At 49.2% G+C, this 18,149-nt stretch overlaps 1 protein-coding gene across 4 annotated transcripts in view; it reads left to right on the forward strand.

The window, feature by feature from the left end:
* The window catches only part of CCNL1 (cyclin L1), a 382,007-nt gene that overhangs the window by 313,601 nt on the left and 50,257 nt on the right, over positions 1-18,149 (forward strand). For all 4 annotated transcript variants that reach the window (XM_078667166.1, XM_078667165.1, XM_078667163.1 and 1 more), the window contains one exon: positions 15,514-15,622. In XM_078667166.1, the coding sequence (XP_078523292.1) occupies positions 15,514-15,622 (109 nt within the window). The remainder of the gene's footprint in view (positions 1-15,513; positions 15,623-18,149) is intronic.

Below are 18,149 nucleotides of genomic sequence, written 5' to 3' on the forward strand. Positions count from 1 at the left end.
CCCCCCCCCCCCCATCGGTCCTCTGATGCGGACGAGGGGGACAGTGGTTCTGCCCCTGCGGCTCCCTGGGAGTCCTGCGGCCTACCCGCCTTACCTGGGTCTGTTGGCGACTCCTGAACAGGTGCAAGAGTTTCTTGCTGCCATGGACCGCCTTTTTAGGCTTCTCGCTCCCGCCGGCGTACCTTCGGGCCCCACGGTCCCGTGTCCAGATCCTGTTGGCCCGCCGGCAGATTCAGCTTCGGCGCCACAGTCGGATCCGGCTTCGGCACCACAGGATCCTGCGCCGTTGGCTCCGGCGCCACGAGGTCCAGCCCTGCCGGCTCCGGCCCCAGCGCCACCCTCGGCTCCACTTCCGGCACTGCAGTGGGTGCCATTCGTTCCACCCTTGCCCCGGTTCCAGGACCATTTTGTTCCTACCTGTGATTCGCCGCATTGGGATGCGGCACCAGTCCAGCCTCGGCCGATGCCATTCACGGCACCGTTTCGGACACAGTTTGTCCTGCGGCAGAGGAGGACTGGGAGGGGTCCGAGGACCCTCTTTCCCGGCAGTGTGACTCCGAGCGGGACTGGGGTGACTATCTGGAGGACGCAGGCGACCTCTGTCTCTTCTGACCCAGGGTTTGCCTCCCCCCCCCCCCCCCCCCCCTCCCTGACCACGATAAAGGAGGGCTCTTCCTACACGATGGTCCTCCGTAGGGCTGCTGAGGTCCTAAACCTCGATCGTCCTTTGGTGACCCTCAAAACTAACCTCCTCACGAGGTGCTCCAGACGGCGTCTACTTCGCTGGAGATGCTGCTGCCCTTCAATGACGCCCTCACCGATGTCCTGTTTGGTACCTGGTTGCGACCAGCCACAGGGCCCCCTGTGGATAAGATGTTGCCAGGCTTCACAGCCCGGCGCCTGGTGACCCCGCCTTTCTGACCACTCAAACTACGCCTGAGAGTCTGGTCAGCCAGGCCTCGACGTCGCAGAGTGCCTTTCCCATGGCTCTGCCAGACAAGGACTCTAAGAAGTTGGGTCAGTTCAGTAAGCGGCTATTCTCTTCGGGCAGCTTGGGGCTGCGGTCGCTGAACACTGCCTGCTTATTGGGTCGTTATTCCCACTCAGTGTGGGAGTCCGTTGCTCAGGTGTTGGCACAGTGTCCTGAGGAGGTCCGGGCTGTACTTTCCCTGGCGGTTGCTGAGGGTAAGGATGCGGCTAAGTTTGCCATTCGATGTGGTTTGCACTCCGCTGACTCGTTGGGCAGGGCGATTTTCTACGACTGTTGCGCTGCGTCGCCACGCCTGGTTGAGCTCTACCGGGTTTTCGCCCGATATCCAGAGCTCGCTCATGGACCTGCCTTTTGATGGCACTCGCCTGTTTGGCGATAAGGCCGACAGTGCATTGGAGCATTTTAAGGACTCGCGGGCCACGGCCAAGTCCTTGGGTCTTTCTGCGAAGAGCCCGGCCACTCCCGGTTTTCGTTACTTTCGTGGCCACGGCAGAGGTGCCCAGGCACGTACCGTCAGCAAGCCTGTGTAGCACCAGGCTCAGCACGGCTGCAGACGCGGCTTCCGCAGGGGCAGTTCCGCGAATCAGCGTGGGGGTCAGTCCATCTCCGCCCCCGCTGCTTCTACCTCCAAACCGTCCTAATCCGAGCTTTGTGGAGCACCCCACGCCGGTGGATGGCAGGGTCCGCCTCCACCTTCCCCATTGGCGCGATATCACATCGGACAAGTGGGTGTTGCAGATCATCCACATGGTGCCGCGGGTTGGAAAAATCATTGCCGCCATCACTCCACAAGCCACGGGCGCGAGGCAACGCCCCTCCTCTTCCCCTATAACAATGTGCATTTCTCGGACGCGCGGCCGGACGGGGTCAGGGGCACGGCATTATGCCCATTTTACTTCCTACTCCCCCGATATGCTCGGCGCACACCAAGGCCCTTGGGACTTGAATCCAGCAGCGATGGGGCATGTCATGGAAGCCGGGATTTTACGCACTCATCCCCTACCCTCCTTACCACCCAACCTGCCTTCACTATCCCGACCTGTCACTTGCCCCAGTCCCCCCACTCCTCAAGCAAGTGATACATCGACCATCTCTGCCTTCCTATTAAATACACAGTCGGCTGTAAAACACCATCTCGACTTATTCATTTTCTTGGACACTCAAAAACCGGACCTCTTGTTCCTCACGGAAACTTGGTTCTGCCAGGACTCCCTGCCCAACTTACTCGCGGCCCTGCCCACTTCATACTATGCTTTACGGGCAGACCGGCCTCCTGGCAAAGCAGGAGGAGTGGCCCTGATTATTCGCTCCAACTTACACTTTCAACTATTATCCTTTCCATTAATTCCAGCAGTTGACTACTTGGTTGTACGTTCTAACTCCTTTCAGACAACAATCACTTCTGTTCTGATGTATCGCCCCGACCACCCCAAAAATATGCCTCATTTCCTCTCGGCTTTTCAGGACCCGTTAACTACTTTGGCGGTGAATAACTCGGCAGTCCTGGTACTTGGAGACTTTAATTTTTGGCCATCTGACCCGGATGAAGACGCCCCCTCCAGAGACTTCACGGAATCACTTCACAGTCTGAATTTTATATCACATATTCATACTCCAACCCAAGTTCAGGGTCACATTTTGGACCAAGTCTGGTCTCTCAATATCCCTATCCCTGCTCCTACTGTCACCCCCTGTTTGTGGTCCGATCATCATTTGATTTCCTTTTCTTTGGATTTAAGTTTAACCATAAAACCCCCCCTACCCAAGAACATCTGGGCTCGCAACTGGGGCAAAGTTGATATTCCCTCTCTCTGCTCCTCTCTTTTAGCCTCTAGTCCAGCTATAGAGGAACTTCCCACACCGCTTCAAGCAGAGACTTTAAAGAAATGGCTGTCCAATGCCTGTGATCAGGTGGCCCCCCTTAGGCGTATTAGGGTAAGACGCGCCCACGACGTTAATAAATGGTTCAGCCCGGACCTCAAGGAGAAAAAACTGACTGCCCGTCGAGCAGAGCGTGCCTGGAGACGTACTTATTGCCCTGCCTCTAAATCACTGTACTTCTCCATCCAGGCTGAGTATAAGAAAGCCATCCTAGACGCTAAAACCAGCTATTTCTCTAATAAGATCCTCCGGGCAGAGAACCAACCCAAAGAAATCTTCGCCACAGTCTTTGAATTAGCCTCTTCAGACAGGACTACCTCCAAGCCTGTACCTTCCCAGCCCCTGTGTGACTCGTTGAATAATTTCTTTATAAAAAAAATTGCAGACATTAAGGCCAACATTCCCCCTCCTTCCCCAGCCTTTTTAAACCCCGACTCACCACCCAATACCAACCACCTTGATCATATAACTCCTCTTTGTCTAAAGAAACTTTTCTCCCTTTGCTCCCCTGCGTCAAATCTGGATCCCCTTCCGACATCTGCCCGGCTTACATCTTGCGCGACATCTTCCTGACCTGCCCTTCCCCTCCTCTCACTTTTCTCAATGAGACCCTCAAGTCAGGAATTGTCCCCCCTTGTCACAAATCAGCCACGATCATCCCAATCTTAAAACAAGCATTTACAAGGCAATGGTCTCTGCATTATTAAAGGTAGAGCTATTGGCATTGCTCATTACTTTTATTTTTAATCATAAATAAATGGCATTGTTATTCACAATGCCAATAGCTTAATCGCTCGCAAATGCATGACCTATTGCATTTACAGCCACACACACAAAGCCACCCACACACACATAGAGCCACCCAGACAGAGCCACCCACATAGAGCCACCTACACAGAGCCACCCTCACACAGACAGAGCCACCCACACATAGAGACACCTACAAAAGAACCTTCCTTAACAGTCTCAGGGTGCCGTAACAACTGGCAGCAAGTTTTTTAGTTTGGTGGTTCAGCTACATCCCAAGACTCTATCAAGCTTTGTGAGGAAGGCAACTTACTGTAGAGGGCTAGTGAGATTTCTGCAGAAGTTGTTGCCCAGCTGCATAACTTCAGTTTTGTTCTCGTGAGTTCACACCCTGCCATCCAGCTGGCTACTTGCTGAAGGCAGGGGATCAGAGATAAGTGACTAGAGCAGGGGTAAGGGGAAATTGACATAACTGAAAATATGGTTTGACTTTCTGAGAGGATTGTCCTGATAGCGTGATTTAGTGAAGCCCCTTAGCTGACGCTGAGCCCTTTCTGTTCGATGTACAGCCACCCTGCAGCATGTTTCCCACCAATAAGCGCGGGTTCATGGTTTGCACCCCCATCCAAACCCTGCAACAGGTTTGGACTTGTGGCAATTTTGGCAGACAAAAAATGCTTTCCACTTTTAAAACGTTTTTTTTATCTTTAATCAAAGGGGGAGCATTTTTACATCCTATTCAAATGACTTTTACAGAAGCGTGTAACAGAATACTTATTACTTTAAAATGCTACCATCTGGGTAAGTTACTCGTAAAAAGTAATTTCAGCTGGACATGAGCAGAATGTGAATTTGTTCCAGAGCAGTGCCAGGAGCGCCAGTGTGACAAATATCTTGGTTTAGGAATTTGTCTCAAGGGGTGGAGCGGCACTAGTTAGCAGATTACACAGTGCCTTGTGCACTTGTATGCAATTTTCATTTTTCTTCAGGAAATACGGAGAAAGATGTATCTGTTTGGCATGGCAATCTAATAATATGTTAGCTTTTGAATTACAGCATGTTTCACTTTGACATAACAGTCAATCACGTCTGGGAGGTGTGCAAAGCTAAAAAAAACAATTCCCTTATGACTTTTACATAATTTTTGCAAATACTAGGATTGCTGTAGGTGTGCTGCGCAATATTTTAGTCATGTGGATTTTCACGTTGAATTCAAGACTTTGTAAAACCTGGCATTGAGAAAGCCAGGAGGTTTGGCTGCAAAGGGAGTGTGACAATTTAGTTTTCTCACTCATCTGATCTGGTAGAATCGTACCACTGCTCTCCCCTCTTGTCTCGTTTCTGCTTTAGCGCCATGATGCCCACACGGTGTGATAGTTGCGCTCTATAAATCACATCATTCATAAGGGAGTGAAGTGAAAATCAAGTCAATGGATGAATGGATGAATGCATGCATTCAAGAGTTCAAGGTCGAATGAGAGAGCATGCATAATGAGTTATTGAGTGATGAAATTAAGAGCTTCTTTCATTTATAGGCCAGAGACATTGGCTTAAGCAATGCTCATTTAGGAAGGTAACTCAATTCAGCGTTATGATAAAAACAATTTGGAGGTGGATTATTGTGGTTACTGTATAAGTGGTTTCCGCTTTCCGGTGTGCAGTGCTTAATTTGTAAAATATGAAGTGCAGGTGCTCACATTTTTTAGGAGGCCACATCCACTTCCCCGGCTCCGTCCACAACCTCCAGTGGCTCCACCCACTTCCTTTTTTGACCTCTACCCACATCCACAAGCCTAAACACATTAGAGCTACCTCCTCACTTGAGTTTCACAAGGAGCTGAAGACTTAGTTCTTCACATAAGCACATCAAAGACCTCACCTGATTAGTGCGCTCTGCGAATCAATATAACATATTGTAACATTTGAGAAGCCTATGGCAACAACTTTAAAGTGAACTCAAATTAGAAAATGTGTGTAAACTCAAACTTTACCATTAGTAGGGTCATTTGAGGGCCTGAGGCAGCTTTATAAACTAAAGAGAATGTGCTTGTACTGTGCTGTTTAAAAGAAAGAAAGGTATAAATGAAGGATTACATCAAAGAAGACAGCAACAAATTCAGGCAGGAAGGTGAGTAATGGAATGAGGAATTAAATGAGTAATGGATAAAGAAGGAGGAAATAAGAAAAGAATGTGAAAGGAAGAAATGAAGGGATAGAAGAAGGAATGAGGGAGAAAGGAAGTGGATGATGGATGAATAGAAAGAAGAAAGGAAATGAGGAAGGAAAGCAGAAGGAAGGGTTGAAGGTAAGAAAAGAAGAAATTAAAGAAGGGATGAAGGAAGGACCAGGAAAAAAAGAAAGTATGGAATGAAAGGAGGAAGAAGGAAGAAATGCGCCAAGGAATGGGAGGATGGGAAATGGATGAGGGTGTAAGAAAGCAAGAATAGAAAGAGTTAAGGAGGCATGGCTGGAGGTGCTTCAGAGACACCTGAAGGTGAGCTGACGTTATTTGAGAGGCAGACAGACAGTGGAAACTAGAGAGGACCGTTGACAGACACTTAGAGACCAACAGCTCAGTCAGGCACTGAGTATAGTCGGACACAGACAGACCGAGGTAAGTAACTAGACCGTTTACTGACACTCCGAGACCCACAGCACTGTCAGACACCGACAGACAGAGGTAAGTAGACCGGGTCCACTCAGCATTTCATCCTTCTGAGGACGATAAAATGAGTCTCATTGAGTTGGGTAACAGTAAACATCTGTTATTCAGCGCCAAGATACCCAAGGGTGAACGTGTGCTTAACAAATACCCATGTCATGTTAGGTTACGTTATGTTATTTGTGTAGGGTTATGTTGTGTTTGCAGGGTGCTTTAGCTCGAGGCACAGAATGGTAAATAAGACCACGAGACAGGGGGTGCCCGAGGTAGTGAGACACACAGAGGAGCCCACGGGGTGTAGAGACAGAGCGAGGAGCAGAGAGTTTCCAACAGAGACATGAGAAGAGAGGGGGCCCGAAGCACGATGCTTGATTGATGGGAGGTAAAGAAAGAGAGGTGACTTGAAGAGATAAGGCGAAGGACACACGACAGAGCTCCAGACAGACTGACAAAGGCTCCGACAGCTGCTCAAAAATCATGTCTCACAGAGCCCAGAGATGCTACTGGCTGCGTGCTGCACACCCTGTGTACCTCGCTGCACAGTGTACGTACCTCACCCGCTATACCCTTTGTACCTCCGAGTGCTGCCCCTGTAAACGACCCTGCTGCTCATAGCGCTGCTCCTGCTCGCCTCTTGGCGCTATCCTCCGAGTGTTAACAACCATACCTCTCAGTGCTGCATCATGTGTGTCACAGCACAGGCTCCCTGTGCGTAGCCCACAGGACTACTGTATATACCTCACATCCGCGCTGTACCTCGCACAGCGTGCTACTGCTGCGCTTCTCGGCTCTATCTTCTGCGTAATTCGTCTTTACACAACTCGGCCTCTATCATACACCTCCCTGGAGGTTGCCTTGTTACCATCTCTACCTCACGGTGCTACTCATTTTTCACGCTCTGTGTGAGCCACAAACTGCTCCACGTACCTACTTCACAGGACAGCTACCTGGACCTGGCCCTGCTGCTCCCGCTGTATTTCACAGCATTCCTGCAGCACCTATCAGCGTTGTCCTCGGAGTACACCGTCCATGTGAAACTCTACCTTAAGCCTGCGCCTCACTGGAGGCCACCGTGCTACCCACGTATCTCTGAGCTGCACCATGTATGACACAGGCTTCCTGTGCTACCTCACAGGTGTATTGCAGGTACCTCGCACCCGTGTTCCCGCTGCCTGTACCTCACAGTGCGCTACAGCTGCGCTTCTCGGCGCTATCCTCTGGGCGCTTCTTCGAGGTATATCTTTGACACTTGCTGAAGGGTTTGATGCTTTTTCTGTACCTCACAGTGCAGCACCATCTACGCCACAGGCTGCTCTATGTACGTACCTCACAGGACTGTTACCTGCACCTGGCGCTGCTGCTCCCTCTGTGCCTCCCAGCTCTATACTCTGGGCGCCTCCTCCATGAACCAGTTTGACTCCCACTGGAAGGTGCGCTCCTCTCTCTGTACCTCACAGCACTGCTCACTGTGACACTGACAGAGATGCTCCCGTACCCCAGATGACCACTGCCAGTAGGTACAGAGCGGCTTGCGGTGCCTCGTAGCGCTATCCTCCCAGCTCCTCCTACATATACAAATCTCACACAGCAGGGGAGCTTAATTTCTTTCTCTTCCTCACAGTGCTCCTCCGCCTGCCTCGCATCGCTATCCTCTGAGTACCTCCCTCAGATGAAACCCTATCCCTCACCGGAGGCAGCAGTATGTTCGAGGCATGTGGGCTGCTGAATTCATATCTATAGCATAGATCGCCGCCTAGTGTTGGGTCCGGATGATTGCACATTGTTGTCCTGGAAGAGTCTTCAATGTATCACGAGATAGGTGGCTCCTCCCGTGGACTACAGTGCGCATGGGCATCGACTCCATCCCCAGATTGTTTTTTTCTGCCATTGGGTTCGGATGCATATTTGATCACTCAACATCGGAATCAATAGAAACTTTCCTTTAGGCCCGAAGGCCTTTCCTAGAGCGTCGGTATTGTCTTGCGTTCGGTGCCCAGCTCTGTTCCGGCTCAGTTCCCGAGTCGGACATCCAGAGGAGTCGCGTGGCTCTTCGGTGCTCGAGGCCCAGTCAACGCAGCCAGACTTATTCGACGACACAGCATGGAACGGAGCCCGTTCCAGAGATGCCCCGTGTGCAACTCGAAGTATCCCCACATCGATGTCCACCCGGTGTGCAACAAGTGCCTGTCGCCGGATCACGACGAGGCCAACTGTATGGCTTGTTCCCGTTTTCGCTCCAAGAAGACGATTCGACTTCGGCGCGTGGCGCGCCAGGAGGCCCAGCAGACGGCCCCTGACACGGTGAACATTTTCGAGGGGGAAGAAGCAGACGAGCAGGAAGATCGGGAGCCGATTTCAACTCCAGCGGCGGAGATCGACTCCAACTACGATGCAGACGTCGAAATGCTCGATACAGAAGACGTCGTCGACGAGGTAGGAGACGACAATGAGGCCTATGGGGCCACGGAAGATAGCTCGGGTGAAGAGCTATGCCCCGTTCGAACAATCACTAAGGCTCCGGTCGAGGGATCGCCACATGGTCTTACCCAAGATCTTGCACTAGGATCCACGGTCTCGCCTACGGGCCCGGCTACGGACACTTCTACGGAGCCGACATTGGTCAAATCGAAACCGAAAGTGAAAGCTTCGGTCTCAACGAAACCGAAAGTGATAGAGACGCCGTCGAAACAGAAGACGCCTGTCGCTTTGGTCGCCTCCACGTCTTCAGACATGTTGGGGCATCCGAAGCCGAAGAAGGTTGTCGATCCGGTAAAGTCGCTGAAGGGCGTCGAGCCGAAGACTGGGGCACCAAAACAGATTGTCAAGGCCGCCGACCCGAAACCGTCGGCACCGAAGTCCGTCGACACAGACAAAGGACTCAGAGCTCCAAAAGCTGTCGATCCTGCACGTCGGCCGGAAAAGGCCAAAAGTACACTAGAGTCAGCACATGCTGGTGGATCGACAACACCAGTCGGGTCGACGAAACCGTCCGCATCCTTCACGAAGCAGGTGTCTGACTCGTTGCAACGCATCAGGAACAAGGCTTCCGCGGTCGATCCGAAGGATACTTACACCCCGAAGCCTGCTGCAAAACCGCCAAAGTCGACGGCGCCAATCCAGTTCACGCTGCCGCCGAAAGTGGAGCGGAAGGCGTTTGAGCCCAGGTCGGTCGACGACGCGCCCATGAAGGTGTCCACGGGGCCGAAGCCTCCTCGTGCCGTTGTAAGCACAAAACATCGACAACCCCTACTGGAGCAGCAGTCGGAACAATTTATCGACACCGGTAAACTTTCCATCTACAAGCGAAAGATCACGCCGGCACAGCCTATGGAGTCCTACACAATTCCTTTGAAGAGGAAAAAGGCTTCTACGGATTCCCCAGTTCTGGTTGAACCGATTAATCCACGATCTCAGGACACTGCTCCACCCTCACCCACTTACTCAGATGTGGAGGCTGGGGAAGGGGACGATGAGTACAACTTCCCTGCCGACACTGATCCTGAGGATCACCATGATTCATGGGCAGATGCTGGGGACCCAGGGGATCCGCAAACTGCCCCGGACACTCAAGTATATACTGTCAAAACCTCACCTACTGAGGGTTCTGCGGCATTTAATGCTCTAATTGAGAGGGCTGCTAAAAATCACGACGTCCAGCTGCATGCTGACCCCATTGACGTGGACTTTGTTTGATACCTTTTCCACCTCTGAAAAGACTGTCAAGACTCTGCCAATGCTCAAGGGTGTTTTAAAACATGCTGCAGACATTTTTAAAGAACCCACACGTGCCAGGGTTATAAACCCCAGAATTAAAAAGAAGTATAAGCCGGCACCTGGCGACCCTACCTACATCAAGGGCCAGTTGCCGTTGGACTCTTTAGTTGTTTCTAATGCCCGGAAGAGGGCAAATTCACAAACTACTGGTGATGCTCCTCCCCCTGACAAGGAATCTAAAGTGCTAGAAGCATCAGGGAAAAGAGTGGCGGCTCAAGCGGTCAATATCTGGCGTATTTCAAACACTCAGGCACTCTTGGCCAGATATGACAAGGCACACTATGATACACTTGAGACCCTGCTACAACACTTGCCAGATGAGTATAAAGAGGAAGTGGAGATGCTCATTCAGGAAGGGAAGCTCATCTCAAATGCTTCTATTAAATGTGCACTGGACGCAGCGGACACAGCGGCCAGAGCCATTAACACAAGTGTAATGTTGCGGCGTCCGGCCTGGCTCAGAATCTCCGGGTTCAAATCAGAGATACAAACCACCATCCTCAATCAGCCTGTAAACCCTGATCACTTATTTGGACCTGAGGTGGATACCACCCTGGAAAAAATAAAGAAAGACACTGAGACTGCAAAGTCCATGGGGGCTCTCCAGTCCCAGCAGTTCAGGGGTAGTACTTTTCGTGGCTCAAGCAATAGAGGTGTTTCCAGAGGCCAGATGTCCCAGCAAACACAGTACACTAAAGGTGGTGTGCAAACCTCTTACAACAAACAGAGTAGAGGCGGCTATCGCGGCAACAGCACCAAGGGCAGAGGTCGTGGTAACAACAACTCACGATACTCCGCCACCAACAAACAGTGACGCCTTGTCACTGCCCGCCGACCATACAACACCTGTCGGGGGGAGACTCCAACGGTTCCTGCCAGTCTGGAAATCCATCACCACACACGGTGGGTCAGAAAACTTATACAGTACGGTTATTGTCTGGAGTTAACGTCCACTCCACCCAACATCCCACCAAAGCACCGTCCTATGTCACCAGAGCATTTGCACTTATTGCAGCAAGAGGTGCTCGTCATGCTGCAAAAAGGGGCAATCGAGCTTGTGCCAGTGGAGCAAAGAGGCTCGGGAGTGTACTCCCTGTACTTCTTGATCCCAAAGAAAGACGGGTCCCTGCGGCCCATACTGGACCTCAGGCCCCTAAACCAGTACATTCTCTCAGAACACTTTCATATGCTAACACTGCAGCAGGTTCTTTCGTTGCTCAATCAGGGAGATTTCCTCGCCACTTTAGATCTAAAGGATGCATATTTTCACATTCCGCTACATCAGTCACACACAAAATACCTCATTCACCATTCAGAATCCGCATTACCAATTCAAAGTCCTCCCTTTCGGAGTGACCATAGCGCCCAGGGTGTTCACAAAATGCCTGGGGCCAGTGGCTGCGCACCTCAGGAGACAAAACGTTCACGTCTACCCTTATCTGGACGACTGGCTTGTCCAGGCAAAGTCAGCCCAGCAGTGTGCTGCCAACATGTCCCACACCATTCACCTTCTTCACGATCTGGGTTTCTCACTAAATTATCCAAAGTCGCACCTTCAGCCAGCCCATGTACGGCAGTATCTGGGCGCGACAATAGATACTGGAGTGGTGGAGTGGTGTGGCTCACTGGTTAGAGGCGGCAGACCTGGAAGCAGAGGACGGCCTGGGACCAGGGTTCAATTCCCAACGTGGCAGGGTCGTGGACCAGGGGCAGCGGACTCGATAATTCTCGCTTCGGTGCCTACTCTAACCAGGGATCACACTCGGCAACTCTGGGCATTAGCTTGCCTCATCTTCACAACGCCCCCCCCCCCCCCCCCCCCCCCCCCCCACATACACCGGGGATGCCTGGTTTCACCTTGGAGATACCCAGCAGGGATCATCTCACAGGGAAAGCCAGGACGGGTTCCCCAGTGGTCTACAGCGCTGGGACGCCCCATTGCTGGGGTAGCCATACGCTTTACAAGACAACATAACATAACATACTCTGGCAGCCACAGCTCAGCCAAAATCTGTGAGGATCAACAGCATTCAGTCGCTGATCCACAAATTCAGACCGCAACACTCGCTTCCAGCACGAGTGTTCATGCAGTTGATAGGCATGATGGCCTCCTGCATCTTCATAGTCCCGCACGCGAGGCTACATATGCGTCTGCTTCAAGAGTGCTTGGCACGCCAGTGGAATCAGGCTCACGGACAATTAAAAGACCTAGTGTTGGTGAGCGGTCGGGCGCACAACTCTCTGCATTGGTGGAATCCACACAACCTTTGCAAGGGCAGACCGTTCCAGGAGCCTGTTCCACAGATCATCCTAATGACGGACGCTTCTCTCCAGGGTTGGGGAGCTCATGTACTCCACTACACAGTGCAGGGACTATGGACAACACAGCAAAGGAAGATGCACATCAACCACCTAGAGCTGATGGCAATCTTCATGGCAATGAAGGCATTCAAGGTACATCTGTGCAAAAAAGTCGTGTTGATCCGGACGGACAACATGACAGCCATGTACTACATTCAAAAGCAGGGAGGTACACACTCTCCACAGTAGTCTTATCTGGCTCAGAGCATGTGGAAGTGGGCCATTCAAAGGAACATCTTCCTCATGGCGGAACACCTCCCAGGCAAGGACAATCAGATGGCGGATCTGCTCAGGAGGTACAGCCACCAGATGCATGAGTGGGAGATACATCCATCAGTACTCCACCCGTACTTCCAGCAGTGGGGTCATCCAGAGATAGTTTTCCTGAGACAATAGGCACGGTGCACAGCGTTTTGGTTGAGCTTGAAGACTTGGTGTTGTACTTGGTTGATTGAGTGATTTAGTTTAGGGTTGGGTGCTCCAGTAGGTGGCGTGACCGACCATTCACGCTATTTGAAATATGCCTTGTGTGCGAATATAATAATATAAACGCATCCCTACTGTTGGGCACTCACATGTTGGTTCGTCCAAAAAAGACAGATTCCACTGTTTAGAAATGTTGTTTTATCGATTTGTTTATTAGTAACTTTGAATATTTATTCTTGCATATTCAATGAAAATTGATTAAATCATCATTTATCGTTTTACATGTTCAATTGATTCAATGAACTACTTCAATGCATTTCGGGCAATCATGCCCTTTATCAAGGAGCCCTAAAGAAACGAAAATAAATAACACATATTCACAAACATAGTCCAGTTTAACTCATGAAACATTGTTCACAACGTTTTAGTAATTTAAACATACAGGTCGTGAGTGTCCTATTGTGTGATCCTGATGTGTTAAAAAAACGGGGGGTAGGGATGCGTTTATATTATTATATTCGCACACAAGGCATATGTCATCCAGAGATAGACCTGTTTGCCACAAGGGAAAACGCCAAATGCCAAAGCTTTGCCGCCAGGTTCCCGCACCTGCACCCACAGTCGCAGGGCAATGCGATATGGATGAACTGGTCAGGCAAATTTGCGTACGCTTTTCCCCCAGCACCTCTAATACCGCTGGTGGCACGAAAGCTAAGGCAACACTCGATGACTTTCATCCTGGTTGCTCCAACGTGGGCCCGCCAATCATGGTACACCACGTTTCTAGAACTTTCCGTGGTACCGCATCAAAGGCTGCACCTCACACCCAGACTTTTGACGCAGAGCCATGGCGACATTCAGCACCCAGATCCGCAACAGCTCAACCTGGCGATCTGGCTCCTGAGGTCTTAGAGTTTGGCTACCTCAACTTACCTCCTGACTGCATGGATATCATACCGGAGGCAAGAAAGCCCACCACCAGAGCATGCTACGCAGCAAAATGGAAGCGGTTTGTCATTTATTGCGTGGAACACAACATTGACCCGCTTGACGCGTCCACGCACAACATCATTTGTTATCTGCTACATCTTTACAAATGCAATCTAGCATATGCTTCCATTCGGATACATTTATCCGCCATAGCGGCTTATTTCCAAAACAGGCAGCATCTCTCCCTTTTCAGAGTGCCTGCCATTAAAGCTTTTCTAGAAGGGCTCAAACGAGTCATTCCTCCCAGGACCCCACCAGCTCCTGAATGGAACCTTAATGTGGTCCTCACCGGACTGATGGGTCCACCTTTTGAGCCTCTCCATTCATGTGAGATTCAGTTCGTAACGTGTAAAGTGGCTTTCCTGATAGCGAATAAATCGCTGCGACGTGTTAGTGAACTCCAGGCACTAACCATCCAAGAGCCATTCATACAAATTCATTCCAACCGGGTGGTGCTGCGCACTAATCCTAAATTTCTTCCAAAGGTGGTTTCACAGTTCCATATCAATCAGACTATTGAACTGCCTGTGTTCTTCCAAAATCCTGAGACAGTGGCGGAGAGAATGCTCCACACTCTTGACGTCAAAAGAGCTTTAATGTATTACATTGATAGGACCAAAGATTTTAGGAAGACGAAACAACTCTTTGTTGCCTTTTCAGCACAACACAAAGGCAACCCCATTTCCAAGGCAGGTATAGCCAGGTGGATCGTTAAATGTATTCAAATTTGCTATCAAAAAGCAAAGCGCACCTTAACGATCCCCCCCCCCCCCCCCCCCCGAGGGCACACTCCACCCACAAGTTGGGGGCCTCCATGGCTTTCCTTGGAAATATTCCCTTAGAAGACATTTGTAGAGCAGCCACATGGTCTACACCACACACATTTACAAAACACTCCTGTGTAGATGTGCACTCCAAACAGCAGGCAGCTGTAGGGCAGGCTGTTCTAAAAACACTTTTTCAAACTGCTGCAGCTGGCACAGGCGGCCGCCGCTAATGGAGGGACTGCTATGTATTCTATGCAATAGATATGAATTCAGCAGCCCACATGCCTCGAACCGAATATTCTACTTACCAGTATGCATCTGTTCTTGGCATGTAGGGCTGCTGACATTCATATCGCCCGCCCTCCTCCCCGGCGCCTGTAGCGGCTGCAGCACTTACACTTACTCTTAGCATGGTCATCACTCACGGTGTTACACTAACAATCTGGGGATGGAGTCGATGCCCATGCGCACTGTAGTCCAGGGGAGGAGCCACCTATCTCGTGATACTTCGAAGACTCTTCCAGGACAACAATGTGCAATCATCCGGACCCAACACTAGGCGGCAATCTATGCAATAGATATGAATGTCAGCAGCCCTACATGCCAAGAACAGATGCATACTGGTAAGTAGCATATTCGTTTCAAAGAGTTTTGTACTTTATTGAATGTATGCGCTTTTAAGCTAGAAACAATGTTTTGTTGACAACTACGCTTTCTGCTAAAGGTTGTTGATTTTGTACCGTGGTAAATCCGCAATTGTGCAGATACCGCCATTGAAGCAGAGTTCTATAATCACAATAACTGTGTATTGTCTGTATTTGACATGGGGTATCTTTACTGTTTGTGATGGGAAAGAATAAGCTCAATTTGTAAATATAAGCTATTTATTGGTTGTCTATTCATACATTTTACAGCCTCGCCAAGGGAGATGAAAATGGAGGAGAAATCACCTATTTCTATTAATGTGAAGTCTTTTAAAAAAGAATTGGAAGATGGACCGCAATCTAAAAGCCCTTTTAATGGGTATGTGCTTGTATTGATAAATATGTATGGTGAAGGTGCTTATAGGCTGCGTACATTGAGTATTATTTGAATAATGTTTGATATAAACAAGGAGAGGATAATTTGGATAGTAAGTGTTTTACATCAGAAATCCATATTTATTTGATTTATCTATTTTGAAAACCAAATGTGATCACATGTCATTTGTTGAACAAGAATATTTTGTTTTTGATCTGGTAAACCAATCATTAGTTTAAAATAATGAATTATGCTCACTAACTCGAAACACCCTGCCTCTCCTGCACAACAGACAGTAACCTTCCTACTTAACTCAGCATGTGGTGTGGCCTCTTGGATACAAACAGGGGAACCTGGTAGCTGTGTGGCTTGCTAGCTTTATTTGCCCATTTTGTTTTTAAAGTGTTTGTATTGCACTGACACTGCATGATAATTTATTTTATTCCTCTAATTAGTGAGCACATTTGTGCTTGATATGTTAATTCTTCAGCTTGCTAGCTTTATTTGCCCATTTTTTAAAAAAAATTGTATTGCACTGACACAGCATGATAATTTATATTATTTCTCTAATCAGTGAGCACATTTGTTCTTGATATGTTAATTCTTCTTGGGATCTTTGAGTTAGCCCATGTAGAAAGCTGGGTTTCTCTTGCAGTAACCCCCCCCCTACTTTTTGCAGAGTACTGATGTGCCCTGGGTCCCTGCCAATCAGGTTCCCAGGGCCTGTGTTCTTTCCCAAAACTGTACCTTGTACCCCCAATTGGCTCATCTCTGGCCACATGTCAGACCCTCGTAAAAGGTACCATGGTTACCAAGGGCACTGTGGCCAGGCAAGGCCTCCAAGGGCTGCAGCACCTAATGTGCCAGCCTTAGAAGCCCTGTAAAATATATATATATATATATATATATATATCTTTTTTTTTTTTTTTGTGCAGGCTTCATGTTTTGGTGCAGAACAAAGTGAAGGGTCGACATGACACACATCCCTGTGTTCCATGCCTACAACACACTGCCCTGGCATAGATCAGCCACCCCTCTAGCTGGTTGCACTAAACCAGTGGCGAGGGTACAGGTGCATGAGGCCTCTACCCCTACAGTGTCTAGACCAATTCTTAAACACCATAAGTGTAGTAATACAATTAAGAGTGTATGGTGCTAGGAGTTTGTCGTTGCGAACTCCGCCGCATCATTATGGCTTTACTGAAAACTAGGAAGTTTGATATCAGACTTCTCAGCACATTAACCCCACACTGATGCCCGTGTGAGATTTAATGAAAAATGCACCCAGAGGTATCTTAGGGATGCCCCTTGAAAACGACCAGCCTCTGGTGGGTTCCCTGACTGATCAACACCAGCCTGCCACCACAAGACCTGTTTCTGGACCCCTGAAGTGGTAGCCTTCACTCCCTAGGCCCAGAAACAAAGCCTTTCCTGGGCGGAGGTGGTCACAATTTCCCTAGGTCGGGAAGATCCGTCTGCGACAGGGGAGCTTTTAAGGCATTTCTGACTTTGTAACACGACCCCAAGCCTCTCCTGCTATCAAAAGCAGGCCCCTTCCTGTCTTACCCGCTTTTCAGCTGGAAGACAGGCGGGAAAAATTAGAGAAGTCCAGAAGGTGTGCCCATCTCTGCCAACCCCACCCCTCAGGTAGGGGAGGCGAGGTGAAGCCCATTCTTCAGTGCCCGCCATCTTGAAGATGGCAGGCACTCTCCTATGAGGATTCGGGATTATGCCCACTCCCCCATGTGGGGTTAGCACACAAAAGGGTGTAGTAACCCTAAGGTCAAATCCCATTGGCTACTGACCTCGAGACCCCTTAAATGTCCCCTAAAGACTATATTTAGGGGGCACCCCTGAACCAACGAGGGAGATTCCTGCAACCTACTGCCTCTGTCGATGTAGAGCAGCTCCATTTCTCCATCTCCTGATAGGCAGACACAGAATGGGGCACCACAGAGTAAGAGTGCACCTTTCTCCCAGTTGACTGTTAACAGTGCACCACTGGCAGAAGTCTTCTACAATCAGGCCTTGAAAATACAAGAAGTGATACTAGACCTTCCAGGCTAGGGACTTAAACTACTTGATCTAATTATAATGCTCTTGACCAATAAACTGGTTTCAAATTATGTAGTCCTGGGCAAGTATTTTAATTCGCTGAGATGCCACTTTCTTCATCACATATGATAGCAACTTCAAAAATGTGAATTCAGAATTTCTTAAACTATATAGTGGACAATGTCTGGAAATCAAGTTTCTGCAAATATTTATTTGTACATTGCCAAGTGAAGTGTTCCGATTTTATTTTCTCCTATGCAAATCTTTGTTTGCATCACACTTCTGAATTACAGTAGAAAAGTTATTTCATAATTACTGATATATTTTTCAGTACTTGTACTATTAATTTACAAGCTGTTTAAATGTTAGAAACCTGTTATTTTACAATCTTGTGTTTCACAATTACAGTCCGATAACTTGACAAAAAGCACTAACTATAATAAGAGAAAATTAAACACCAATTTCCAGGAACAGA

Source organism: Lissotriton helveticus, chromosome 11, assembly GCF_964261635.1.
Source record: "Lissotriton helveticus chromosome 11, aLisHel1.1, whole genome shotgun sequence".
NCBI classification, from domain to species: domain Eukaryota; kingdom Metazoa; phylum Chordata; class Amphibia; order Caudata; family Salamandridae; genus Lissotriton; species Lissotriton helveticus.